Genomic DNA, 27,888 nt, shown 5'->3' with positions numbered 1-27,888 from the left:
GCTGCTGAAACACACACCGTGAGCTGTCAGCCTGCATGTCTATGTCAATCAACATCCTCGCTGGCTCCCGTCTCTCCAACCTGTCTCAAAAGAGCGCTGCTGCTGAGCACACACACAGCAGCAAGACAGAGAAACACCATACAACTGACACACACACACACACACACACACCAGGGCCTGTTCCTGAACATTTGGTGGGTCTATTAATGACATTCTTTTTGGGAGTCCCCAACAACCCCATTCATCGGTATGTATCACATCGAGTGGCATCACTATGGCGAGCTCTCTGAGGCCTTCAGAAAGAATTGGTTGTAGATGCAGAGGAGTCTGGGAAGGGATCTGAACAATCAGACATCAGTCATTTCAAATGAAACAACCACCAACATGGCCAGGTCAGGTCAGGTCAGGTCATCCTAACGAGTTCAGCTCAAGAACAGACCACAAAAAGCCATTACGGGCCCTACAGGTAGCTCTCGCCACAGTTGATGCTGAAGTACAGCATCGACCCTCAGAAAGGGGAAAACTGCACAAGTTTGAGTTTCACGGGAGCCGTGCAAGGAGGAAACCTGTCAAAAACAAAAAAACATCATCAGACAAAGACTCAAGTTTGCGAGAGACAATGTGCTTTGGACGACTGAATCTAGTGTCTTACCCTGATGTTTTTTGACAGGTCTCTATCCTCTCAAAAAAGAAATCAGGGAGGTTTCTATTAAAGATCCACCGATCCAATATTAGGATCGGATATCGGTCCAGATATTAACAAAATGAGCTGGATCAGGTATCGGATAATTAGGCTGATCCATGGAACCGATCCTTTCACTTTAATTTGTTGGTGTGAGATTGCACTGCAATGTTACTTATTTATTCTCAGGTTCAGCTGCTAGATTTTATTTTGAATGACACTAAAAAAAATAAAATAAGATTGATGTTTGTGTGTTTGACAAAGTGAAGCTACTTATTTTTTTTGTTTGTTTTGGCTGTTACATTATGTATTTTTATATTTTAAGATGTTATTTTGAATTTAAATGCTGTGTCAAGGTCCTGCACCACTGTTTATTTAGGTGATAAAGAAATAGCAACTTAGTACCTTTATATGTATGTGTTCATTTGTTAGATTTCATTTTACAAAGTTAGTAAAATAATGTTTACGTCAATCCTGATGCCTTAAGTCTCTATTACATGGTGAGGTATAAGGTTTATTAATTCAACAATGGTATCGGATCGGTATCAGGTATCGACCAATATGCAATATGTATCTGTATCAGTATCGGAAATGAGAAAGCCAGATCGGTGCATCCTTAGTTCCTATCAGACAAGGATGTCCAGCTCTGGTCCTGGAGGGCGTTAGTCCAGCGCCTTTCTCCCCATTTTCTACTGCCAACTGACCTACCCATCCCAACACTTGACGGGTGAGGCCTTAACATGTCTCCTCTGCTACGTGCAAAGACAGACACTGCAGACATGCTTAGCCACAGCAGACATGCTTAGCCACAGCAGACATGCTTAGGAAAGCGCCAGGTCCCCAGCTAACAGACACCTGTGCCAGCATCGCCAACATCGCTTAAGAGTCATGAGGAAAGAGCGGGTGCCATCTACTCATCCGGAGAGAGCACAGTCAATTGCACTCTCTCGGACTCCGGCCGCCGATGGCAAAGCGGCATGGCTCGGGATTCAATCTCGCGACTCCCTGGCCATAGAGGTAGTGCATTAGACTGCACTGCCCCTACGCCACTCTGAGTCCAACTGATGACCTGTTTAAGCAGGAAATCATGACACTGTTCTGGACTCCAGCCCTCCTGGAATTGGATGCTCCAGCTCCAAACAAACCATAACGGAACTGAATGGAGGATCAGCCACGCTTGCTGGACTACACTCAATCATTCACAATTTCAGCCTTCTTCACGCAAATCAGCCGCGGCCTAACAAAGGCAGGGAGAGTCACGCCGTCTGGCGATGGTTACAGCGCTCTCGGATTTGCCAGCCCGGCATGTGCAATCACACATACACACACACACACTCAAACAAACACATTTACGGGGACGTGAGCCAGCAAGAAACAAAATCTGGAACAAATTCAGTGGGAGGAAAGAAAAAAAAAACAAACGAAAAAACAATAATAATAACACCATTTCTTCGTACAAATTTAGCGCTAAATGGAGCGTAGAACGGCCCTAATAAAACATGCAATTTGGAGCAAGCATTAGCAAAGTAATGGCGTCATAGCTCCTGCCGCCGCGGTCGCAGAAGCTCCAGCGGCGCGGGGAGCAGTAATGCACCGTGGGTAATGTCAATCCCGAGGAGCCGTCAGGAAGGCCAAATTACATTTTGATTTGTGAGTTCGTAGAAAGCGCGGCTTGCGCTCCCGTCTGCCAACGGATTTGCAGAATCATTTGAAAAGCCGCCGCTATTGTTTTACCACGGGGGCACAAATCACCGGGCCAATTACAGTTCTTTATGATTCATAAACTCCAGAGATTTTTCCTGTATTACGGCTTTCTTTTGTGCATGTGTTGTTTTACGAGCACAGATTCCATTAGTGACTCAAGGGTCTCCATACGGGTACTCAGAAATGTGAGAAGGCTCCACTTCTGGAAGGAATCCAGGTACAACATAATATGTATGCATGTTCATCATACATAAACACAAATACAGATTTCATGAGGGGCCATTTAAAGGGCCCATATGAAGGAACATTAAAAATGTCCTTACTTTTTTATTTATTTATTTTATATAAATAACACCTAATTTCATATAGAAACCCTGCTGTACCCGTTCACTTAAAGTAAGAGTAAAAATTTGGGCAATTTGTCCAATAAAAGACATTTTATGCTGATAAATGACGCTTTCGCTGTTCCGAACTTGGATAGTGCTCCATCCGTAACTCCACCTAAATTAATGAATTTAACAGAGAGGTGATTTCTCCCTGCATTAAGTGGGCGACACCCTTAAGAACGTCAACGCTCGGGCTGGTCGAAGCGGCAATATCTGAAGCAGATTAGCTTTGGACTGGCTGGTTTCCGCCCTGCCCACGCCTGACTAAGCCTTGCCTCCTCATGCTTGTTGACGACCCTCCAATGTGCTTTTTAAATGTGTTGAGATGGTGGGAGACCTTAGTTTAAGATTCCTTAACTCAAAACAAAAACCTCAGAGTTAGAGTTACCACCCCGTCACACAAACTTCTTCAGTCTATAAATAATGTACTGTTGCTTTAAATGACATCGCAAAGAGGAAGTGACATCATTTGATCCTCTGCAGAATGCAGGTCCAAAAAAATGTCACGTTCGGACATTCTTTAACGTTGTTTATTTGTTGCCTTTTAATGTTAGACAGGGTCTAATAGTCGAACTCAACCCAACCACCCCGATAACTTCGGTTCCTACAGCGCTAGGTCTGGAACTTGACTAAATGAGGGAATGAACCACCCCATCACATTTTAATGTAAATATGTCTGAATAAAAGTGATCATATTAATACGGATTTTATGCCTGAGGTGGAAAAATGTTTTTTTGAGGATGTTGTGAAAATTTGAAAATGACAAATGTTTTCGTAGATTGACTCAAATTCACAGGGGCGTACCCTGCCGCCGTTGGTCACGTCACTATTGATTGTATTCATAACATCTAACAATCAGACCTGATTAGCACAGGAGCTCCACAACAGACAACCATGAATACAAACAACAACAAACAACAACAACAACAAAAAAAAAAACACTTCAAACGTCTTTTATCTCCCATCACAGAAATTGGCCTGACCAGCATCGGCCTATCAAAGCCCATCTCTGACAATAAACGACAGAGCGAGAAACAAAACAGAACACACAAAGGCCTTTAGGAAATAAATAAATAAATGAATAAATAAATAAATAAAGCGCAGAGGTTGAGGCAAGTCGTTTGTGCAGATTCTGTTTAGCATAAAGCAGCGAGAGATAGAGGCTCGTTGCTCGTCACGCTTGGCCGCGGAGGCTCGTAGAAAGGGAGAGAGAGAGAGAGAGAGAGAGAGAGAGGAGAGAGAAAGCGAGGCAGATGGCTGGGACATGGCGGAGTGGTGGGTTCAGAGTGAGACATATGGTCCGACACAGCTGATGAAGAGGAGCCGGCAGAAGAAAGAGGCGAGATGGAAGAACAGCGCTGCTTTGAGGCTCTTTCGTAGAGGAGACGTTCGATTCCACAGCCACAGTGGGGCCGAGGTGGCTCCTTTTGCCTTTCGAGGGCCGAGGCAGCTGGCTCAGAAGCCCTTCTTAAATCACAGCGAAGCTGAGGCAGCCGACTCTGGAAACCTCTCTAACTGCAGTCAAGCCAAGGAGAGACTCGGTTCATGAACAATTTCCCAGGTTGCACGGTCCTGCTGACATGACCTCCAGGTTCCCACACTGGAGCCGAGGCTGACTCTGGTTAACTTGCTTTAACCATAATGGAACCAAGGCAGCTGACTTTGTAACCTCAGTGAAACCAATGCAGAACCACACCAGGTTCCAGGCTGTTGATCGAACAAGTTGAACCAACTCAGGCTTTATAAACCCAAATCAAACTCAAGACTAAAGGAAAGTGCCAAAGGAACACCACAGCTGGGTTCCTCCAATGTAGCCGTAGCGCTACCATTATTCCAAAGCAGTTGTTCTGGCTGGAATCGCACTAATCTGTGTGCTGGAGTGATTCGTAAGCTTCACTTGAAAAAGCAAAATGTGGAAAAGATGACGGGAAATGAAACGCCAGAGACGTGCCTTCGAAAGTCTACGATTCTTCAAAGTAATTGCCCTCAACAAGGCCCAGATCCCAGCAGCTATTAGGGATAACAGTCTAAATCTTCCAGGAAAATTATCCAAGCCGAGGAACGTAGATACGGCTCATCCTCCACAAAGGAAAAAGAAAAAGCAAGGTGATTAATAAATAAGGAAGCAGGAGAAGGTACGTTAAAAGCGGGTACTTCCCCCTGTTTCCTCTGAGGTGGTTTGATGCCAGCACACTTTAGCAGCAATACAGGGCCGAGCCATATCAAATACGGCCACCTCGCTAAACGAGGTGCACAAGAGGCATAAAGCAGTCCTGTTTACATTGACTATTCATGTCCCGGCTAAATTCATTCACATGGCCTGGGCTCGTAATTGGTAGTTTAGTTAGTCTATATATTTATATGTTTTTCATGGAAATACAGCCTAGAGGAAGACGTAGAGGAATGAAGAAAGAAATAGAGATGCAATAAAAAAACACCTGCGAAGCTTAAGCGGAGTAAAGCTATAGAGATTCAGATCCAGGTTTCTGACGATCTGACGTTTGAGATAATCTAAAGTTATCAGATAGACATTAAAACTTCAAGAGTTCAACTGGCTGCCTGCCGCACCAACCCGTATCTACAAACACATATGTAGAACATCACAGCACCAATATGTCATGGAATTCCCCATCTTTAAGCAAAATCAAATCTGGCATCTCCCTTTTGGGATGGAAATTGATTCCTGCCGCTTGACAAGGGGCATCATTTGGGAGAAGACGAGACTAAAAAAAGAAAGTGATGAGAATACATAAGACATGGCCAAATGTTCCTCCATATTCGCGCCTTGTCCATTAGGTCTCTGCAATTCTCCGGGGTGGACTAAACCTCCCTTCACAGACGCTGGGAAGGCTGATCTGGAACATTCTAAGAGGAAAATCCATCACCATGTACCCGGCAGATGCATGTGTCAACACGGCCAACGCCGCGAACCGGAGGCCAAAATAATGCAACTCTTTCGTTGGCTGAAGAAAACAGGAGCGAGCCCTGCCGCACGGCTGACACGGGAGAGGCAGGGAAAAACACAGATTTGTCTTCATTAGACGCTTTCTCTAAAAGATGGCAGATGAGCGCCGGGCTCACAATCCGTCCTCACATACGCCTGCATCTAGTCTGTGCATTAAAACAGAGAGGCTTTTGATTACTGTGCAGAAACGGTTCCGATATCTCGACAGGCCAGGACAAGCAACCAAAACATTTTCCTGATGCAGAAACCTTCAATCCAGGTATGCATCTACGTTTTGTAGGACAGTCAGCGTGATTTACTTCAGCACAGCTTTCAGTTTTCCTGGGTGCTTTCTGTCCGTCTCTCTTGGATTCGCTTTACCGCATCACCAAACCACAGGGAAATCAAAATTCAGGTTCATCTTCCAATCACAGTGCAACAACTGCATTTTTAGCTGGTGTTTGTCCACAAGTGGATGTGTGTGGATGTGTGTTTTGGGTGCTGAAGCTGCATAATCGTACCTGTGAGTGATGAAGGCAGCATCAGCCTTGCCTCTTTGACAGGTAGATCACTTAGGCCCCCTACTTGGAAGCCAAACACAGGCCCTCTTTAGAGACAGGTGCGCCTTCATTAGCATCAAGGCTCGCAGCCAGTCAGCAAATAAAGCAGGCAACTTCAAGAGAGAAGGGTGGGGTGGGGTGGGGGGGATTCGCCAGTCTTTCGGTCTTCCAGGACAGCAACTTTTATATCCTCTCTTTGTTCTTTGCTCCACTTTTCCCCTCCTATCTTCTCTGAATAGCAAAAGAAAGACAAAAGCCTCCAAAAAAAAAAAAAAAAAAAAAAAACAAGTTCCTTCTCCGGGAACAGAACTATAGACCGCCACCTCATACCATAAATGTCCCAATACATTTTTTAGAATATCTCTCCATATAGCGTGGATTTAAAGTCCCTAAAGTTGCAAGTGCAATAAATCATGGTGTACTAAAGTATCTTTGCTGTGTCCGCGAGAGTGTGTGCACAAGAGAGAGTGTCCGATTGAGCTGTCAGCTGCAATGCAGCACGGGTAAGTGGGTCCGCCACAGATGGGGAGAGTGTGTGTCCATCCCGTCGCGTCGCGGAGGGAGGAAAAAAAGCTGGCGGCCACGTCGCAGTGACAGAAATCCATTTGCGTCTCGCCTGGTCAGCTCGGCACAGTGTCGCCCGGGTTGGGCCATGCCAGGGCCCACGGAGACCCGGCTGTGGAGCCGTGTGTGCCGAGCTGGAAAGAGGAGCGACAGAGGCCAGCCCAAACTCAGTCGGACAAATCGAGAAAGCTGCTCGGATTGGTCCCTCACACATGACCTAACACCTTAGGCCACAAGAGTCGCAGTCATATGAACAACGATATGAGTAGATCAGTATCAGTGGGGAAGGGTAGTGCTATTGGATCGATACCAGCAGGAAACACTGGACGGGCTATTTGAGGGGGAAAAACCCCTTTAGATCCTGTAACAAATCTGTGTGTTTCATCCTGTGTAGCAGTCGAGTGTTTCAGTAGTTTGAGCATGACGGTCCACTTTTAGATGCTCATCTTAAGTAAGCACACTCATTTTAAAGCAGTGTCCATATCTGAGCTTTCCAAACCTGGGGCCTGGGCTTACCTCCCACCTAAATTGTCCCTTGGTGTGACTGTTCGATGGGAAACTGATGTGTTCGGTACCCTTACAGGTAGGCAGACCCTGACCAGGAAGCGGATAAGAAGACGAAGATGAGACTGTCCCTACATGTTATAGTATGTAAGGTACCCTGTAATGGACTGGCACCCTGTCCAGGGGTTATGGACACCCTGCCTCTGAACCCTCTGCAACCCTGATCAAGAAGAAGCAAGTATGATGATTGGATGACGGGCAGCATTGTGTCATCTCTAAAACAAGCCTGTGTTTGGTTGATAGAACAGGATGTATGGACATATGTTATCCATTAAACCCAAACCCTGTCCGGCCCTGGAGGCTCACGAGGGCTTTCATACGCATACTCCTAATAAGGCACTAGTCTTGTAGGTGAACAAGGTCTATCGGTGGTACAGAAGTCAGCACAATGATACTAATGATAATGGCGTCCATGTTCATCATCATCATCACAACCAAGATGATGGATTAGTCTCCCAGCAACTAGATCTTACTGAGAAATGTTAACGTACTGTGTTGATCATGGGTGGAGCTCCAAAAGAAGCTCAAAATCATCTCCGAGCAAATGGACATCAAAGCTACGTCCAAGCTTTGGTCCATTCCTGCTTGTTTACCTTGGTTTTACCTGATCTGTCGCTCAAGGCCTCCCTAAAGGCTGGTTTAGCTGACTAGGAGGCGGATCCACATGGCTACCAGATCAGAACTTTTGTTCAAATATTTGCGATCTGCGTTCCTTTCACTTTTCCAAGATGGAAAGTAGTCCACGCAGGTTTGATAGAGGCAATGCAATAATTTTTTGGGGGAATTTCACCAAGAATGATGCATCACATCTGTAGTGTCGGAATTTTGTCGGAATTTTCCGCATTCTTGTGCCCTGTCGCGCTCCACACACTCGCTCCCTCTCCCACCTACACATACAGTGAACAAATGAGGCATCAGTGGCAGCCCTGTTTGCTTCTGCTTTCATTTCAAAGGGAGCCAGGACGGCATTTGGATGAAACACTGTCGAAGGCGCGGGCTCATGCTGCACTGTAGCAGCTAGGCGAGCGTGCGGGAGCGTGGCAGGCTGCGCTAAAGCCCATTGTGAGCAGCAAGATAAAGAGCAGATTACAGGCGCGAGAGCGGGCAGCTGAGGGATCAGCCTCTGGAAAGAGGCCCGGGCTCCTTCACACTCACCCAGCACGCGTGGCTTAACGCGAGTAGCCGGGACACTTGCACATTTTAGCCCACCTCCATTTATCTCCGGCTCGTGGCTCTCGGCCACTTGTGCGGTCCTCGTGTCAGGGCTGGGGGACATGGAAAAGAAATCAGTCTGGACTCTTTGGTTTGAGGGTATCGTGCGTGGTAAACATCACAAACATGCCTTTCTTGGGAGTGTTTTAATACAGAATTTAGTATTGAGCACTTCACAATGACCTACTTTTGCTCAGCCCATCAGAAGAAAAACAGATACCTACAAATTCCAGCCATGTAGCTTCTCGGCTGAGTTTTCTTCACCAGCTTCCTGTAGCTGCTGCCCGCATCACATTCAAAACCCTGACACCAGCCTGCAAAGCCAAGAATGGACCAGCCCCTATACACTTAATAGCACTGGTCAAAAGCCGATCTGTACCAAGAGCCCTTCCAGCTTCAAGTATAGCTCGGCTCGACCCGCCATTCTTTAAGATCCACAGAAGACAAGCGTCCAGGCACTGAAGCGGTGGAACAAGCTTCTCCTGGGTGTCCGAATGGCAGAGTCACTCACGGTCTGTCAAACGCAGACTGACGACACGCCTCTTCCAAGAGTACTTTGGTGAAGAGTAGAGTATTAGGTCTCCATACTGACTTTTGTGTTTAGTAGTGTCTAAGCTTCGAGGTACCTACTGGATTCAAGCCAATAGAAACTAGCTAAGGATATTTTCTGAGTGAACAGTGAAGCACTTTTGGAAGTCACTCTGGAGAAGATTGTCTGCTAAATGCCTTAAAAATAAGTGTAAATGATTTAGAAGAACTAAGGTCTTCAACTTTAAACAAGTGCAGATGTTTGTGTCAAGCAAGGGCTGGTTTACAGTAATGCTGACTGTCTCAAAATGAGGACGGCATTTCATAATTGAGACATCTCTGATGTGTCAAATTTCTGGTCCGTGCGTCTAGTGCACGCCCAAATGAGGAGAAGGCCACAGGGTGGGCGCGATGTGGGGACTCATTGATTGGTGAGGTGGGAAAATACGAAAAAACAAACAAGCCCACCATTGTTGTAAGTTTAGCAATGTGCTAAGCTCGATTAGAAAGGGGAGGACTCAAATCTGGATGAAGCAGTCTAGTAAAACCTAAGCCTGCAAACAACAGAAACCACTCTTATGACCATTTACTCAACTCTGTGCTCTCAGATACGAGGCTTTATCCAATAAACGTGTGTGATTGGAGCCTCGCTTAGCTGGAACATGGCCTGTACTGTGGTGTTTAGCCTGCTAGCTAACTCATCTAAGCCGGTCTCGCATTTCACGTTTGTTCCTCACAAAACCAATCGCTCGACTCAGATGCAAGCTTTTATGGCAGCTGCTCTGGGCTGCCTGGTACTCAGTGGAGCTGTAGCCGAGCTAGCTAAGCAAAGGCTAGCTTAGCGCTTGTGCTACCAATCCAAAACAACTTGGATAAAACTTTAACTTCATTTTTCAGTCCTTTCAACAGCAGTAGCTCGATCATTAGTTGCCAGTCTGTGCGGGTTCCGGGGTTCTGTGGTGAGCAGACTGATATCCTGATTACCGATTAGCCAATACATGAGACAAGGTGGTACCTGTAGTATCTGGGATTCCGAGAGTACTTTCAGTTCCAAAAACCAATCGCACAAAAGTATTGGGACGCTTTCTTATTCATAGTTTCTCTCAAAATAAAAGGGGATTCAAAAGAGTTCATCCAGTTTTTGTTGGGGTAACTGTGTCTACTTTCCAGGGAAGGCTTTCTGAAGTATTGCTGCGAGGATTTGATTGCATTTAGTCACAAGAGCGGCGGTAAGGTCAGGACGTTGGTTGATCACTACCCCACCTAATTTCCATGAAGGAACCACTTACTGAGCCTCTTGGCAGCCTCCAGAGCTTCGTCAGCGGTGTCTGCCACAAAGAAACGCTGGACGGTCACGCCGCTGTCCTGCATCAGCTTCTTGCTCTGGTACTCCTGCAGATTCAGCCATCTTCTGGGGCTTACCCTCACCACCTGCGCGCACACACACACACACACACACACACACACACACACACAATTTAACCCAGTATAAAGACAAGCATTTCAACCTTTTGATTTTTTTGAGCAATTTCTGAATAAGGTATTTGTCCTCATTGTCTTTATTGTTACACATTTTTAAGACAACCTCAAGCTAAATTTAAAAGCTGATCGCTACATAAGAATTACTGGTAATTTTGAATTCATCTTACAAATAATAGATAATAGATTTATATTGATTTATATTTTATATTGAATTACACACACCCTTTTTCTTCCAATTCAGTACTAAGAACTTAACACATGTCCCCTCCGATACGTGTGAAGACAGACATTGCATCTTTTGTGCCAATGCAGCATTACCGGGCGGCAGCCGTCACGCTCTGAGGAAAGTATCGGCTCCCCAGCTCCACCACACCAGCTAAGAGACGCCTGTGCCAGCTGGCACTGCCTTAAGAGTGAGGCAGGGAGTGGAGAGCACCATCTACCCACCTGGAGAGAGCACAGCCAATTGTGCTCTCTCGGACTGCGAGCAGCAAGGCTTTGGGACCCCCCGGTCCACAGTGGTAATGCATCAGACCTAGACCTAGGTTCCTCACCTCCTCATGGTGAGGAACCTACATAGAATCATCAGGGGGGCGAAGGTTGGGGCATACGAAAATATTGATATGTCAAAGTATTGCAATGTGTGTAACGATACTGTATTCTTAAAACCAGGATTGTTTAATAAAGAATTTACATGTAAAGACTGCTGGCAGACAGTGGCTCATTTAGTGTTGGGTTTAAACCCCCGCCCACTAGATGGCAGTGTTGTACGCGTGTATCGTGCCTTCGGATCCGTTAAAAAAAATTGTACATGCTTACATAAATAAATAAATAAATAAATAGTAACCCCTGTATTGTCGCCCCTGGATGGGTGCCAGGCCATGGCAGGATATACTGATACACAATCTTCACAAAGCACAATAAATTCATGCTGGTTCCCCCGTCTTCAGCTGGATCTGTGCACCGGAACAGAAGCGCCTCTGCTAACTATTTATCACCGCTCCTTATGACCCGCAATTAAACGAGACATTGAGCACTCCTATACGGCTCCTTCCTGAGCAATTAAACAGACGAACCCCCATTATCCTTCACCGGACAGCAGCCAAAAAGAGCCTTCTGGAACGGGGCGAGAGAACAAGGAGCCGACGGAGAGCCCGGACCAGGCCGAACCCTGACGAAGCCATGCTTCAGAACGGCTCCCCGGAGCCTGTGCCGTCCGTGCTCCGCGCGCTCCTCTGGGAATAATGAGGCAGCCAGATGGAGTGCAGGGTTAGTAGTGCGCACTCTGAAGTGTACACTCAGAAGTGTGTGCTCAGCAGCCGAGATGGCTGTTGACTCCAGCTGTTGCTGCTATTAAAAAGACATCGGAGGGTTTTTAGTGGGGAATAGGAGAACCCGAGAGGTGACTTCTCCTTTGGTGTTGTCAGTTGGGCTCATTATACCGAGAGTCTGAGAGTCTACGAGTCTACGGCGGCAATACTGAGAACAAAGCCATTATGATGCCTGAGGAAACGACAATGAGAGAAAGAGAGAGAGCGCGAGAGCGCAAGAGAGGGCGAGGGCAAGCAACAGAGAGGAACAGGAATAGAGAGGCAGAAATAGCAAGGCTAACACCTGGAGAGCAAAGCTTCGCGAGGCAGACGGCTGGCGCGGTAGAGATGCTAACGTCGTAATAGCGATGCTAAGGCTGTGGTAGACATGCTGGGCAAGGTTGGTGTCTGGTGCGAGAGCAAGGCCAACATCACAATAGCAAGGCTAACAATGCTGGGCGAGGCAGGCGGCTGACGCTGTAGTGCTGCTACTGCTGTAATAGCCTAAATGCCAATGCTGCGATCGATACGTAGGGCAAGCCAGCGGCCGGCATGGTAGGGTGACGGTAGTAAGGGTCCCGCTGCAATAGCGATGCCAATGCTGTGGCACATATGCTAACGTCGTAGTAGCGATGCTGGGCGAGGCTGGTAGCCGGCGGGCTGCTAATGCCAAGATAAAAAGAGAGGGATTCTTGTCTTTGTTTAAGGTGGTCTGATCTTTATTTAAGGTGGTCTCAGATTCTGCTCCTGCCGGTATTCAGCACCACGGCTAGCGTCACTGTTTTAGCCGCGTTGGGCTCATAGTCTGTCTATAAGAGCGGACAGCACATCCCTCTTCACTTCCTTTGAGACGTTTTGAAGCCAAAAGATGGGCGACTGGACGCTGCCATCATGTTTGCGCCTGTGCAGAAGAGAAATCCTGCCCACCAGAAACCAGTGCAAGCAATTCCAAAGTTACAATTTCCTCAAGCTCTCTCAAGAACCTCTGGTCCCACCATTGCTACCATCCGCAACTCAAACTCTCACACCTATCTTCATGTATAATTGAAGGTTTTCCTTCACATTCCACAACTCAAAGATGCTGCTACTGGAAGCCCCTTAAAACCAGACAGAGACCTTCTCGAGGTGGGTGGAGAACAGGGGGTTGGTTTGGGCAGAGGTGCAGAGGCCGCAGTCTGAGTGAGTGTGTGTGAGAGTGTAGGGGGGGGGTGGGGGGTGGGGGGGTGGAGGTGATAAAGATGGAGTCTCTAAATCATTTATGAGCGAGAGAGTGTCGGGTTGGATGTCTCCAACATCCACCCCCTCACCGCCTCAGTGACTAACCGCAGGGACGGCCTTCCACCCCACTTAGCCTCCGAGAGAGCTGTCGGACGAACACGGCTTTGGGCTATCATTACACCTCCGAACACAACGGGATACACCAGACTACAACTGGTCTAGACGAGACGAAACCAGACTAAAACAGAGAACAATCCCATCAACCACATCCCAACTGATTTGTGATTTCTTGAGTGTTAGAGGTTTGAAGTTAAGCTTAATTTAATTACCAGGTAAAGAAATTTAAGGAAAAAAAAAAAAATAAAAAAAAAAATATATATAAGATACAGTCAATCAGCCAAGACATCTTTGGTCTCTGACATGTGCTTTTTTTAGTTAAGAACAGGAGATGCTAGGCTAACATTGCTAACACAGACTGGAATTGGACTGTCACCAATCTCATCTCTGTAAACACACACCCAACAACTACCCTCAGTCGGCTCAAAGAGCATGCAGACGAATAACTGAGGCAACTTTGGAGGCCAATAAATGAAGATTTCGGGCCTGTAATTCCCCGAGATTAGATTGGAGATCCGGGGTCAGGTTGACTGTTCATTAAAATTGTTCTAAAATCTAAATGACATGTCCAAAAGTTTGTGGACATTTCTTGTAAATGAAGGCATTCGGCTACTTTACTGCTGACACAGATGTGTAACTGCACACACACAGCTTGTTTAGTCCTGTAGAGAAGTGAAGTACTGCCAATACAATAGGACTCTCTGGAGCAGCCAGATGTGGACCAGAGGGGCATTGAGCTGTGGAGCAGTGGAACTGCTGTGTTCTCTGGAATGATGGTTGGTGCTCCATCCAGTATTTTTGGGATTCTCAAAAATCTAGTAGAAAGCCTCCTTCCCAGGACAGCAGACACTGTTCCTCCAACAAAAGCAGGATAAACTCTCTTTAAAATCCTTGATTTCAGAAGAAACAACGAATGAGCAGGTGTCCCAATACTTTTGTCAATATAGTGTACACATTTTAATTCGCTTTAAAATCAGGCCCATTTGTTGAACCTATCCCACCTTTACATGTTATAATAAAGGCTGAGAGGCTCCTCAGCATTCCTCATCAGTGTGTCCCTATCGCAAACGCTCCACACAACGACACATTTCCATAAACCAGACGTAAAATGGGAATAAAAAGGCCTCCTCCCAGGCACAACTGACATGGCGTGCGAGCTCAGAGTGATTGTGAGCGATGCATCAGTGTGAGACAGAATCAAGTGAGTGTGTGTGCGTGTGTGTGTGTGTAGCCTGGGCTTTGAGCCAGGGGTCAGTCACTTTGAACAAAGTACAAGAGGGTCAAGGCCCTTGTCCAAGGGTATAAAGATGGAAAGCACTGAAGCGCAGTCCTTCAGACTTTCAGTCGACAGTAAGTGCAGGTAGCGGAGTGCGCCACTACTTTACTCTAAAACGCCACAATTTTAACATAATGAGAAGCTTAACTGCTGGAGTCTTTACTTCCCATTAAGGACATGGAAGTGAAGCCTTCAGAAATGACTGACAGGCTGCCTTTTCTGCATACTTTCACAGCACTCAGATTCAGGGTGGGGTGGCATTCACGAGAGGTCTCATCAACTTAGTTGACTAAAATCTATTAATTTAATTGTTGATTAGTTGGTGACATCACTGCGCATGTTGAACCGTGGATAACCACAACAGTGTGGAATACAGTTCTGCTGCAGCAGTTTCTTCTTACAGTAATAATTACCGTCACATTTGTCTCCTTTCTTTGATAATCCAAACCGAGTTTTATTGATCTTTAATATTTGCAGGAAAGTTCATTAAAACAGTTAATTTCTGAATAAGGGATTCATCTCCATTGCCTTCATTACCTTCCATTGTTTTGCAAATCTATAAAACAACCTCAACCTAACTGTAAAAGCTGATAGTGTCAGACAAATCTCACTGAAATCACACAGGATTCACATGCAGGAGAGAAGCAGTGTCTCAGAGAGCGAGAGACAAGGAGAAAAGAAAAGAATGGAGAGAGTAAAATTAAGAGAGAGAGAGCAAACGAAAGAGAAAAGAAGAGGGAGAGAGAGCGAGCAAAAGAGAAAAGAATTAAGAGGGAGAGAGAGAGAGAGAGAGAGAGAGAGAGAGAGAGCGAAAGAGAAAAGAATTAAGAGGGAGAGAGAGAGCGAAAGAGAAAAGAGGAGGGAGAGAGAGAGAGAGAGAGAGAAAAGAAGAGGGAGAGAGAAAGAGAAAAAAATTAAGAGGGAGAGTAGAAGTAAGAGAGAGAGAGAGAGCGAAAGAGAAAAGGAGAGAGCGAGAGAGAGAGCGAAAGAGAAAAGAATTGAGAGAGTAAAATTAAGAGAGAGAGAGAGAGAGAGCGAAAGAGAAAAGAAGAGGGAGAGAGAAAGAGAAAAGAATTGAGAGAGCAAAACAGAGAGAGAGAGAGAGAGAGAGAGAGAGAGAGAGAGAGAGAGAGAGAGAGAGAGAAAAGAAGAGGGAGAGAGAAAGAGAAAAAAATTAAGAGGGAGAGTAGAAGAGAGAGAGAGCGAAAGAGAAAAGGAGAGAGCGAGAGAGAGAGCGAAAGAGAAAAGAATTGAGAGAGTAAAATTAAGAGAGAGAGAGAGAGAGAGAGAGAGAGCGAAAGAGAAAAGGAGAGAGCGAGAGAGAGAGCGAAAGACAAAAGAATTGAGAGAGTAAAATTAAGAGAGAGAGAGAGAGAGAGAGAGAGAGCGAAAGAGAAAAGAAGAGGGAGAGAGAAAGAGAAAAGAATTGAGAGTAAAATTAAGAGAGAGAGAGAGAGAGAGAGCGAAAGAGAAAAGAAGAGGGAGAGAGAAAGAGAAAAGAATTGAGAGAGTAAAATTAAGAGAGAGAGAGAGAGAGAGAGAGAGAGAGAGAGAGAAAGAGAGAGAGAAAGAAATGTGTGTTTGTTTTCCCACCTGTTTTCAGCACGTGACATCACAAATCAGTGAGGTCCCACAGCGCCCCCCCCATAGGCCTCTTAAATACACATGGGGCATTGGGCTAATTTGGCAGGTGTACCATACACCTAACTTAGCGATACAGTCATCATTTCTCGGTACCATGGTATCCCTCATTACCGCTATACACCGGTATACCTAACCCTGCTGACAACAATTAGCCAATGGCTGACGCTCGCGAGCACCGCGGCCAGGCCGTTAAAGAGTTCACAGGCGGGACAGTTGGTACTAAAAGCCTCCTCACACACACAAACCCAAGCGCTTCACTACACAAAGGTTGCAGATGCACTTAATGCCATCTCTCAGACTGGATCTCCAACCACATAAACCGCAAAACCGCAACAATATTTACCCTCTTAATCCGTACAGCTAAAGCCTTTTATATACGGCTCCCAAGACTCCCAGCGGCCGCGTAATCGTTATGACTGTGTGGAACAGTCTGGAATTACTGTTCTTTACCTTTCATTTTTTTTATAAATTCAATAAAGCGGCGTCTGAAAGCGTGCGAATCGCCCGCACTTTCATATCAAAGGAGGCGGTGAGAAGAATGGCAGAAAATGCCACGTTACACAGAGCTTCAGTCTGGAGAAAAGGAAAAAAGGCTCAGTCCTCTCTGTGTGACACAAGTAGTACCTGCGTTTTCCACGGGACGAAAGCAGCAATTAAGACTCCACCCCGGAGTGTCAGACTAATCTCACTGAAATCATGCTGGACTTGCAAAGAAAACGCTCCTAAGACAAGCAGGAGAGAAGCAGCTATAGAGAGAGAGAGTAGAATTGAGAGAGTATAATTTAGAGAGTAGAATTACGAGAGTAATTAAGTAATTAGTAGATTAATTAGTAGTAGAGTACAATTAAAGCTGAATGTATCATTAAAAAAGAGAGTAGAATTGAGAGCATAAAACTAAGAGACTAATAACTAAATAAGAGAGACTGTAAAGTTAAGAGACAGGAATATTAACAGAGTAGAATTAAGTAGAAGAATTCAGCCATGTCTCTCCACTGCTGCATTCTCTTGACTGGCTTCCTGTAGCTGCTGCCTGCATCAGATTCAAAACCCTGACTCTGGCCTACAAAGCCAACAACGGACCAGCCAGCCCCTCCATACTTGATGGCAATGGTCAAAAGCCGATCCGCACCAAGAGCCCTTCGAGCTTCAAGTACGGCTCGGCTCAACCCGCCATCCCTCAAAATCCACGGAAGACAAGCATCCAGGCTTTTTTCTGTCCTGGCACCAAAGTGGTGGAACGAGCTTCCCCTGGGTGTCCGAACGGCAGAGTCGCTCGCTGTCTTCAAATGCAAACTGAAGACCCACCTCTTCAGAGAATACTTGGGCGAATAGAGTACTATGGTCGCCTTATTGACTTGTGCTTAGTAATGTCTAAAGCTTACAGGTATCCTTGAACTATTAGTCTATTCTAACTAGCTGAGGTTTTTCTTGAGTAAATAGCAAAGCTCTTTGTAAGTCACTCTGGAGAAGCGTGTCTGCTAAATGCCTTAAATGTAAATGTAAATGTAGAAGAGAGGAAGAAAAGAACTGAGAGAGCAGAATTAAAAGATTTCAGATAAATATTAAAATATGTTAAGCAGAAGAGTAGAATTATGAGTGAGAGCAGAACTAAGAGTGGGGAAAAAAGGCAATAAATATAAAAAAGTAACAGATGAGAGAGGAGTAGAATTTGAATGAGAACAGAGAGCATAAACAGGATTGGCAGAAGAATTAAGATAATTAAAAGAGGAAAACTGCAAGAGTAGAATTAAGAGTTAAATTAAAAGAGAAAAATTAAGAGAACAATAAAAAAAAATTGCGAGATAAGAATTTAAGAGAATTGAATAAGGGGATCAAATTAAAACAGGGAAATTGTGACAGAATTGAAAAAGGAAAATTATGACAGTAAAATTAAAAAAGGAAACTTAGGTGAGTAGAATAAAAAGAGGAAAATTAAAATAGTAGAATTTATAGATGACAATTTTAAGAATCGAATTAAAAGATGAAAATTGAAAGTAGAATTTAAAAAAGGAAACTTAGGTGAGTACAATTAAAAAAGAAAAAATTGTGACAGTAGAATTAAAAAAGGAAACTTAAGTAACTAGAACTGAAAAAGGAAAATTGCTAGAATCGAATTTAAAGATGAATATTGACAGTCAAATTAAAAGATGAAAATTGTAACAATAGAATTAAAAAAGGAAACTTACGTAATAGAATTGAAAGAAGAAAATGCAGAAATGAGTAGAATTATGAGAGTAGAATTAAAAGAGGAATATTGAGAGAGTAGAAATAGGTGAGTAGAATTAAGAGAGAGTAAAATTGAAAGGGGCAACTGAGAGAGCTGTATTAAGAGAGTTAAACTAAGACAGAAGTAGTGAACTGAACTAAATCATGGGGAAACAGTAAAGGAAGGGTCAGTAAAGTATTCGGACGCAGCGAGCGAGTCAGTAAAGTATCAAATCATCGGTGTGTGATTTCTCTTTCTGTGTATCGTCGACTCCTTTCCAGGCACAGGCTTTTTAATGGCCCGTCCTCGAGGCCTTTACTATGTCTCTCAGCCACCGGGTTCCACCTCCCTTCATTAATTAGACCCACACGCCGCCGAAGGAACACCATGGCAACCTCTTGGCACACATTAGCTGTAAACACAGCGCTCCTCTCTTGCTAAATTTAGGAGCTTGAGCGGGACGATAAAGCTAGGATAAAGGCTGTTAGTTGATGAAAGGACAGCAGGGCTGGAGACGGAGCTGCAGGGGGAGATGGGGGAGGCTCAGCCCCAGGAGAGAGACACTAACTCGGGGAAACACACAGCGCTTTTCCCCCCTGAGAGCCCTGCTTCAGCTGTAATTATCTTCATCAGCACTCTGCACAAAGACCCTGTTAAATAGTCACACACACACACACACACACACACACACACACACACACACACACACACACACACACACACACACACACACACACACACACACAGCTAAAAACATATACACCATTAAACCGAAATGAATACAGCCACACCTAACCACACATACACACATGTAAATATGGATATGTGCTTATATGGCTATTTCTTCAATTAGGGTGACTACGCACCAGCCAGGGTTATGGATTATGAAGCAATTAAAATATATTATTACACAATAAAGGGCTATTAGATATTACACTTACTAATCAGAGTACCACAACAACAAAAAATCAACATCATTATGATTTTCATCAATCTCCAGAGTTGACATACAAGAGAATTGAGAAAGTAGAATAAAGAGAGAGAAACTGCAAGAAAAGAATTGTGGGGGTCAAATTCAAAGAAAAAAATTGCAACAGTGAAAATTAAAAAGCGCGAAACAGATTTTACTAAAGAGGAAAATTCTGAGAGCAGAAGTTGAATTAAGAGGAAATTTGAGAGTCGAATTTAAAGAGTGGAAACTTGCAACAGTAGAGGAAATAAGAGTATAACTAAGAGTGTAGAATTAGAAGAGAAGAACTGAAGAGAGTAGAATTAAAAAGGAAAACTGCAAGAGTAGAATTAAGAGAAATAGAATTGAGAAGAAAGTTGAGAATAGAAAAGTGAGTAGAATTGAGAAAAGGAATACGAGTAGAGTTGAGAGTAGAATAAAGAGAGATCACGAGAAAAGAAGAAAAGAGAAATGCATGAGAGTTGGTTTGAAAGAACTGTGAAGAATTAAAAATGGAGAGTAGAATTAAGAGGAAAATTGCAACATCTGAATTAAGAGAGTTGAATTAATTAGAGGATGAAATTAGAGGAAAATTGATAATCAAATTAAAAGAGGGGGGATTGCAACAGTAAAAGTAAAAGAGGAAAACAGTAGAAATAAGAGAACAATAAAAGGGTAGAATTAGAAGTGAGAGTGGAATTTAAAAAGGAAAACTGCAACAGCAGAATTAAGACAGTAGAATTAAGAGGAAAATTTAGTCAAATTAAAGTTAGTTAAAAGGAAAACTGAGTAGAAATAAGAGAATAGAAGTTAAATTGGAAATGATTTGAGTAGAATTAAAATGGGAAGAATAGGAGAATTAAGAGAGTGGAATTGAGAGGGTAGAATTAAAACAGGGGAATGGAGAGTAGAATTATGAGAGGAGAATTGAGAGAAAGTACAAATAGTGGAATTAAGAGAGAGATTAAGATGATCATCAGTTAGAGGAAGCTCTAAGGGGGCTTTGAGGAACCTTCAAGGAACCTTTTGCTTCTTAAAAAAATAGATATTTTCTTGAAGGTTTCTTAAAGCACCCCAACAGCTTCCTCTACAGACTCATACTGAAGAACCTCCAAATGTTCCTCAAGGACCTTCTACATTTTAACAGTGTAAAGGCAGACTGCATGGCTAGGGGCTTGCCGACCCCTGTGGCAACGGGACTAAACATAAGAAAAGATAGGCTGGTAGACATAAGCTGGTAGAATGAAAGGTCCATGGATGGAATGGGGACGTCAGATATATATATACAGTGAGTCCAAGAAGTATTTGATCCCTTGCTGATTTTCTTCGTTGGCCCACTAATAAAGACATGATCATTCTATACTTTTAATGGTAGATGTATTCTTACATGGAGAGACAGAATATTAAAAAGAAAATCCAGAAAATAAATCTAAGGAATATATATTAATTGATTTGTATTTCATGGAGTGAAATAAGTATTTGATCCCTTAGTATTCATTAGCAGTTCTGGCTTTTACAGACCAGTTAGACACTCCCAATCAACTTGTTACCTGACCTGAAGCCACCTGTTCTCACTAATCACTTGTGTGAAAAACACCTGTCCACAGAATCAGACAGATCACACAGATTTCAAGTCTCCAACATGGGTAAAACCAAAGAGCTGTCACAGGACCTCAGAGTCAGAATTGTTGACCTTCACAAAGCTGGAATGGGCTACAAAAAGATTAGTAAGGTGTTGGATGTGAAAGTAACAACTATTGGTGCAATTATCAGAAAGTTTAAAGAGTATAACATGACAATCAACAGACCTCGGCCCGGTGCTCCAAAGAAGATTTCGCCTCGTGGGGTGGCAATGATGCTGAGAACAGTCAGAAATCGTCCTGCAACCACTCGGCAGGAGTTAGCAAATGACCTGAAGGCAGCTGGGACCACAGTTTGCAAGGAAACAATTGGCAACACTTTGCGCAACAATGGATTCACATCCTGCAGTGCCCGAAAGGTACCCCTGCTGAAGAGAGCACATGTGGAGGCGCGCCTCAAGTATGCCAATGATCATTTGAAAGATGAACCAAGTTATTGGGAGAAGGTTTTGTGGTCAGACGAGACCAAAATTGAACTTTTTGGCCTCAACTCCACCCGCCATGTGTGGAGGAAGAAAAATGCTGCCTATGACCCCAAGAACACTGTGCCCACCGTCAAGCATGGAGGTGGAAGCATAATGTTTTGGGGGTGTTTCTCTGCCAAGGGTACAGGGCTACTTCACCGCATCACTGGGAAGATGGATGGAGCCATGTACCGCACAATCCTGAGGGACAACCTCCTCCCCTCTGCCAGGGATCTGAAAATGGGCCGTGGTTGGGTCTTCCAACATGATAACGACCCTAAACATACAGCAAAGGCAACAAAGGATTGGCTCAAGAAAAATCACATTAAGGTCATGGAGTGGCCCAGCCAGTCGCCAGACCTCAATCCGATCGAAAATCTATGGAGGGAGCTGAAGGTCAGAGTTGCCAAGCGACAGCCCACCAACCTTCATGATTTAGAGAGGATCTGCAAAGAAGAGTGGGCCAAAATTCCCCCTGGTGTGTGTGCTAAACTTGTGGTTAACTACAACAAACGTCTCACCGCTGTGCTTGCAAACAAAGGCTTTGCCACTAAGTATTGAGTGTGTTTGGCAAGAGGGATCAAATACTTATTTTCCTCATTGAAATACAAATTAATTAAAATATATTCTTTAAAATTATATTCTGGATTTTTGTCTTGATATTCTGTCTCTCCATGTTAGAATATATCTACCATTAAAAGTGCAGAAGGATAGTGTCTTTATTAGTGGGCAAACAAAGAAAATCAGCAAGGGATCAAATACTTCTTGGACTCACTGTATATACACACATACATACATATACACACACACACACACACACACACACACACACACACACACACACACACACACACCGAAATAAACAGCCACAGGCACACACTCCTCTATCCAAACATACCTAAACAAACACCCACACACACACACAGCAGAACAAACAAACAAACACACCTCTCCACAAAGGAAGAGAACGGATGCTTGCCACGCTGGGAGGAAGGGGCTCGGAGTGTCACACTTGCCATCAGTGCTGAGAACGAAGGAGAAAGACGTGTGTGAGGAGAGTGCAGGTATCTGAGAGCGGACTGAAGTCCCAGCAAGTCCAACCAGGGTGGAGAGAACGCTCAGACATGCAGGGTTAACCTGGGAATGGACGCCTGGGTGAGGGTCAGAACATCTCCAAAACATCAGGCAGGTCTTGAGGGGTGTTCCTGACCTGCAGTGATCGGGTCAGTTCCTACCAAAAGTGCGCCAAGGAAGACCAACCAAGGCCTCACTGATGCTCATGGAGGCGAGGGGACCATGCTTATTTCCTTGGTTCTAACCCAGCTCTGAACAGCGCATTCGGCGCATGATTTGGCTGCTGTTTTCTTTTACGGATTAGCAGGGGCTGTATTCTTCCTAGAAACAGAAAGATCAGACCGGGATCGGACAGTTAAGAGACTCAGATGGGATGGGGGTCTGAAAAACCTTGATCTGATGCCTTCAGAAGGAAGGTCTTAGATGCATCATAATCAAGAGCATTTCCAAGAGGGAGGCACTGAGGCCACAGTGAAACCTGAAGACTTTTGAGACAGTTTGGCTATGGGCGAGTAACAGGCAGCGACATTCAGTTCTGCAAATGTCAGAGTACAGCGCTTCAGAACTTCTCTCCCTCTCTCTCTCTCTCTCTCTGATCAGTCCGCTGAGGGTCCGCTGAGGGTCCGCTCATGGCCTGACGAGAGCGTTTAACATTTCATGCAAATGTCTTCTCAAAACACAAATAGAATACAGTACATTTTAATAACAGTGGAAGCCGTACAATTCACTTCAGCAGACAGACTCCTGGAACACCCTACACTGGAACAGGAGACGGGAAATAAGTGGTCTGCTTGCAAAGCCATAAAGGGAAAGTGACTAGTCAGTCCAGCGTAGGAGTTCAGCACTAATTCAGATGGAAGTCTGTCTTTTTCAGATCCTCCAACACAATGTAATCAGGTAGGAGCCGGATGAGCACCAGGATCGACGTGAACACTGGCATGAAGTTGTCTGAGGAACACAGTGGCATCTGTCAGAGTCAGTTTTTAAAGGTGATGTTGGTGTTAAAAGCAGGAAAACAGACAAGCATAAGGATCTGAGCCACTCTCACAAGAGTCCAACTGTGATGTCCTAGAGCGACTGGGTCAGAACATCTCCAAAACATCAGGCAGGTCTTGTGAGGTGTTCCTGGTATGCAATGGTCAGTACCCACCGAAGGTGAGGTAGACACACTCAGCACATCCACTTTTTTGCCCCGCTCCTCTCAGGCAGGAGGCTGCGGAGCGAACAGACTGAGAAACAGCTTCATTTCAAAAGCTGTAAGACTCTTAAACTCCCTACACCTAACCAAACACACTGCACTGACACTTCTAAGGACCCCGAGACACTTTACTCACACTTTATTATGTTATAATGTTATGTTACTGCTATTAATTCATTCATGCTTTCACAATGTTTGTCTATTTTTTAATTATTATTATTTTATTTATTCAATAATTGCTCTTTGGGTGTAACTGGAACCTTGAGATCTCGTCCGTTATCCTGCAATTAACACCAACATCACCTTTAAAAACTGACTGTTCACTCGCCGCCCTTGACAGAGGCCACTGTGTTCCTCAGACAACTTCATGCCAGTGTTCACGTCGATCCTGGTGCTCATCCCGCTCCTGCCTGATTACATCGTGTTGGAGGATCTGGAACAGACAGACTTATATACATACACATTATATACACACACACACACACACACACACACACACACATATACATACATACATACATACATACACATACATACATATATATATATGTACAGAGCAAGGGCTGAGTTGCAACACTGTACTGTTTCTCAGCGAACCATGAGGAAACAAAAAGTGCATTGAACTGAAATCATAAACAGCACCTGTATTACTAACGCCTAATAAAAATATAATATTTAATACTACATTGAAAACTGATCAAATTAGGGAATTCTAAATGTCTCTAAAAGCAGCCTAATCAGAGTGGATTAATATCCCAGTAGTCCGGTAGAGATGATTATACTGCCGGGAACTATTTACAGTGTCCGTTTATTTACCAACGAGGAGACCAAGGGGTCATTTATAATCCGCTCCTGCCAAGCACAAGACATTACTCAAGCACAAAAGGAGCAACAGAAATGCAAAGACACATATATATTAAACACACACACACCTCGGAAAACGTTTCTGTCTGCCTTTTTATAGCTTCTCCAGCATTAACATTAACGGAAATACTCCCTGGTCTCTGGAGGCCGGGAACAGATGTCCCTTCAGGACAGGCGGAGCGCCCTGAGCAGATCTTGACTTATTGGTCGTCCTCACACAAAGCCGAAAGGACAGAGGAAAGCTGTGGCAGCACTTGCATCAGATTCTGCCGAGCGGCAGCAGATGCTGCAGGAACGGGACGAGAACGAACGCCCGCGCCCACATCAAAAAAAGTCAGGCATCGGAGAAGAAAAAAAAAAAAAAAAAAAAGAAAGAAAACAACAACAAAAAAAAGCCCCCTCCCCCCCCAAAAAAAAAACAAAGGAAAAAGTTGAAGGTGTATTATACTTAAAGGGCAAAAAGAACTTGACCGAAGTCTTTCTCAGCACAATCCACGCCGTAAATAAACACTAACGCAAAGCCCAGAGGACGTGAGGAAGCGCTTTGTATTTATAGTCGTTTATTGACTTTACTTTATGCCCTTAAGAGGCAGCGGGACGTTTATTCAGAGAGTCTGACGCTACCGAATAAACTCAGGGGTGGCGCAAAAGGCCTCTGCTTGAAACGAGCCCACACGTATGAAGACTCTTACACTATCAAAGGAAATATTGCTGCACTGACAGTGCTATGAAAAAGTCAGAGACCACCCTTCATTGACTGAATGCCATTACCAAACAAGTAGGGAAGTCCCGATCTGATACAGGGATTACTAGGGTGGGTGATTCCAGCCTTTACGGTCCCGATCCACTCACAATCATTCGATTTGATGGAGCAGAGTGCCATATGGCGCCCTCTGCAAAAAGGCTGCTACTGCACTATGGAGCTTTGCTGGACCTACACAGGTCCTCTCACCAGAGTCAAATATCCAAATATAGTGCAAAATCCAGGAATATCAGTCCATCACTTTTTCATTCTCAGTCACGATTCTGTATCTCTCAGCTCGTCCATAAGGGGGCGCTCAGTGCGATTTGTATTTACAGCAGTTGTGACAAAGTGAATTACACTCCACAACTGTAGGGGGAGCTCAGAAGCAACAAACGCCAATTCTTGCGCAATGCTCAATTATAGCTTTACATTCGATCTTGCTTCAGAGTGTTGGTGCACATTCTTTCACTGGGAGAAGACAACTCAACGCTGTGGGTCTGAAAAGATGTGGAGCTGATGAAGAAGAAGCTCTTCCTGAGAAAAGCAAACAGACGAGTCTACTAAACCTACTGAGGCTTCTCAGAAATTCTCAGAAGAATGGGGTTCTCACCCTAAACCTCAACATCACTGAATGTGTTCAGGACAGCAGAAAACACTTGTCTACTCTTCATACTTCTAAGAAAGTCAACTTCTAAGAAAGTCAGCCCTGCAAATCTCACTGAAAGTGAGTGTATGTGAAAAATGTTGTCAATCAGCCAAGACTGGTTCAATGTCTTAAGGCCAGAGCTCACCAACCACCAGACAAACTCCGCCAACAGTCAACAGCCTACTGCTGGCAGTTGTTTTAGAAGGTTCTGAAAAGTAACTGTCCGAGGCACACTGGTCAAACTCCACCGGACAAAACAGCAGATCTTCACTGTTAGAAAAATGGCTAGCGATGAAGACTTGTTTGTGTTCAAGCCATTTTCCGGCAGAATTGAATTTGCATGGGTTCCTGGGGTCATTCTCTTTTTCTGTGAATTTATGCTCATCCGGATTGCTGTAAACTTGTATTTTCCTGCAAGGAAGAGGAAAGTGAGCTGGAAACTCAGGAGTGCTGGAATGAAGTTGTGTATTTTGTCTGTGCAGGTACTCCCAGTTCACTCTCCATTCTGCAGGCAGCTCAACCCATAAGCTACTGAAGCTACTGACCCTTAACCTGTAGCCCTTCAGCATCCCCAGAACGTCTGTTTTCCTGGTGTTTGGCCACTGCTGCACATCGTATTTAGCTTCAGAGCGCCCATATCAGAGTGAATATGAGCCTTAGCTATGTTAGCTGGCTAGGTTAGGTTAGCTTCACCTCGTATATGATGGCAAAACACCAATTACATTTACGGCATTTAGCTGATGCTCTTATCCACAGCGACTTACAAGGTTACTCGTATTACAGAGGTGGGCCAATGCAGTGTTAGGAGTTCTGCCCAAGGACTCTTATTAGTGTAGCATAGCACAGCCACCCAGACTGGGAATCGAACCCTCCATCTCCCACATGCAGTAATAGGTCACTGGCAGATAGTGGTGTTATCTGTTGCGCCACATCTCCCCAGGGGAGCATCTAAAGTGTATTTTTGGCACAAAGTGAGTCGCCTCAGTCCAAAACTATGAAATTATCGGTGTCTTAGCTTAGGTCTAAGTCATGGCCGACTGCCCGAACATCATCAGACACGAACAAGCGCAAATTTAACTTGCCGAATTCGACCAAACATTTCCAGGCAAACACGAACAGCCATGGCACACCAACCCAACATTCGTGTTCACCCGGTCGGTGTGCTCTGGCCTTCAGGTCGGCTTCTTTAGTTTTGCACCGGAGGGGCCAACAAATATGACCAAACTTCGGAAATCAAGCCAAACACAGCAAGAGCACGGACCACCGTAGTAATGGATACAATAAGCAAGCAAAACAACATTTGCATTTATCACAGTAATAAACTCACTCCCTCTCTCTCCCTTTCCAGTTGAAGAACCATATATAAAAAGTCACCTTCTTCAACAGCAAGACAGACGAGGTCACACTGTGTGAGAGCAGCCTCAACCTCACACTCATTGATATTAGTTGCTGTTATTGTATGGGAATTTCAAAAGACAAGGCCAAGTGCTCCTTCGTCTGAAGGTCGAGTTGGAGCCGAATAGCAAAAGCATAAGAAAGGGAAGCGTGTCTAGACAGCTCTGATGGGTTTCACATGGAATGAATGGAGGGCCTAGGCTTGAAAAATCAGCAGTACATAAACTGGCAAAGAGTCCACTCCGATCAAAAATGAAAGCTAACGTTGATCACGCCGCCTAAACTGCTCTGACCCCTCAAAGGCATGGACTCTGCAAGACCTCCAGAAGGTGCCCTGTGCTATCTGGAACACCAAGATATTAGCAGCAGATCCTGCTGGAAGTCCTGGAAGTTGTGAGGAGCAATCAAAGAGTCTTGGGCGCCCGTGACCCTGTCGCCAGTTCAGCAGTTGTCCTTTCTCAGACCCTTTTTGGTAGATCCTGACCACTGACCGCCTGACCTGCCTGGTGTTTTGGA

At 44.6% G+C, this 27,888-nt stretch overlaps 1 protein-coding gene across 1 annotated transcript in view; it reads right to left on the bottom strand.

Annotated features, from left to right (window-relative positions):
* suclg2 (succinate-CoA ligase GDP-forming subunit beta) overlaps positions 1–27,888 on the bottom strand; it is a 128,300-nt gene that overhangs the window by 84,078 nt on the left and 16,334 nt on the right. The window contains 1 exon segment of the mRNA XM_072665650.1: positions 10,434–10,575. Coding sequence (XP_072521751.1) covers positions 10,434–10,575 — 142 coding nt within the window.

Source organism: Salminus brasiliensis, chromosome 21 (assembly GCF_030463535.1).
Source record: "Salminus brasiliensis chromosome 21, fSalBra1.hap2, whole genome shotgun sequence".
NCBI classification, from domain to species: Eukaryota; Metazoa; Chordata; class Actinopteri; order Characiformes; family Bryconidae; genus Salminus; species Salminus brasiliensis.
Note: the sequence above shows the minus strand (reverse complement) of the source record. Positions and strands in the feature narration are given on the sequence as shown.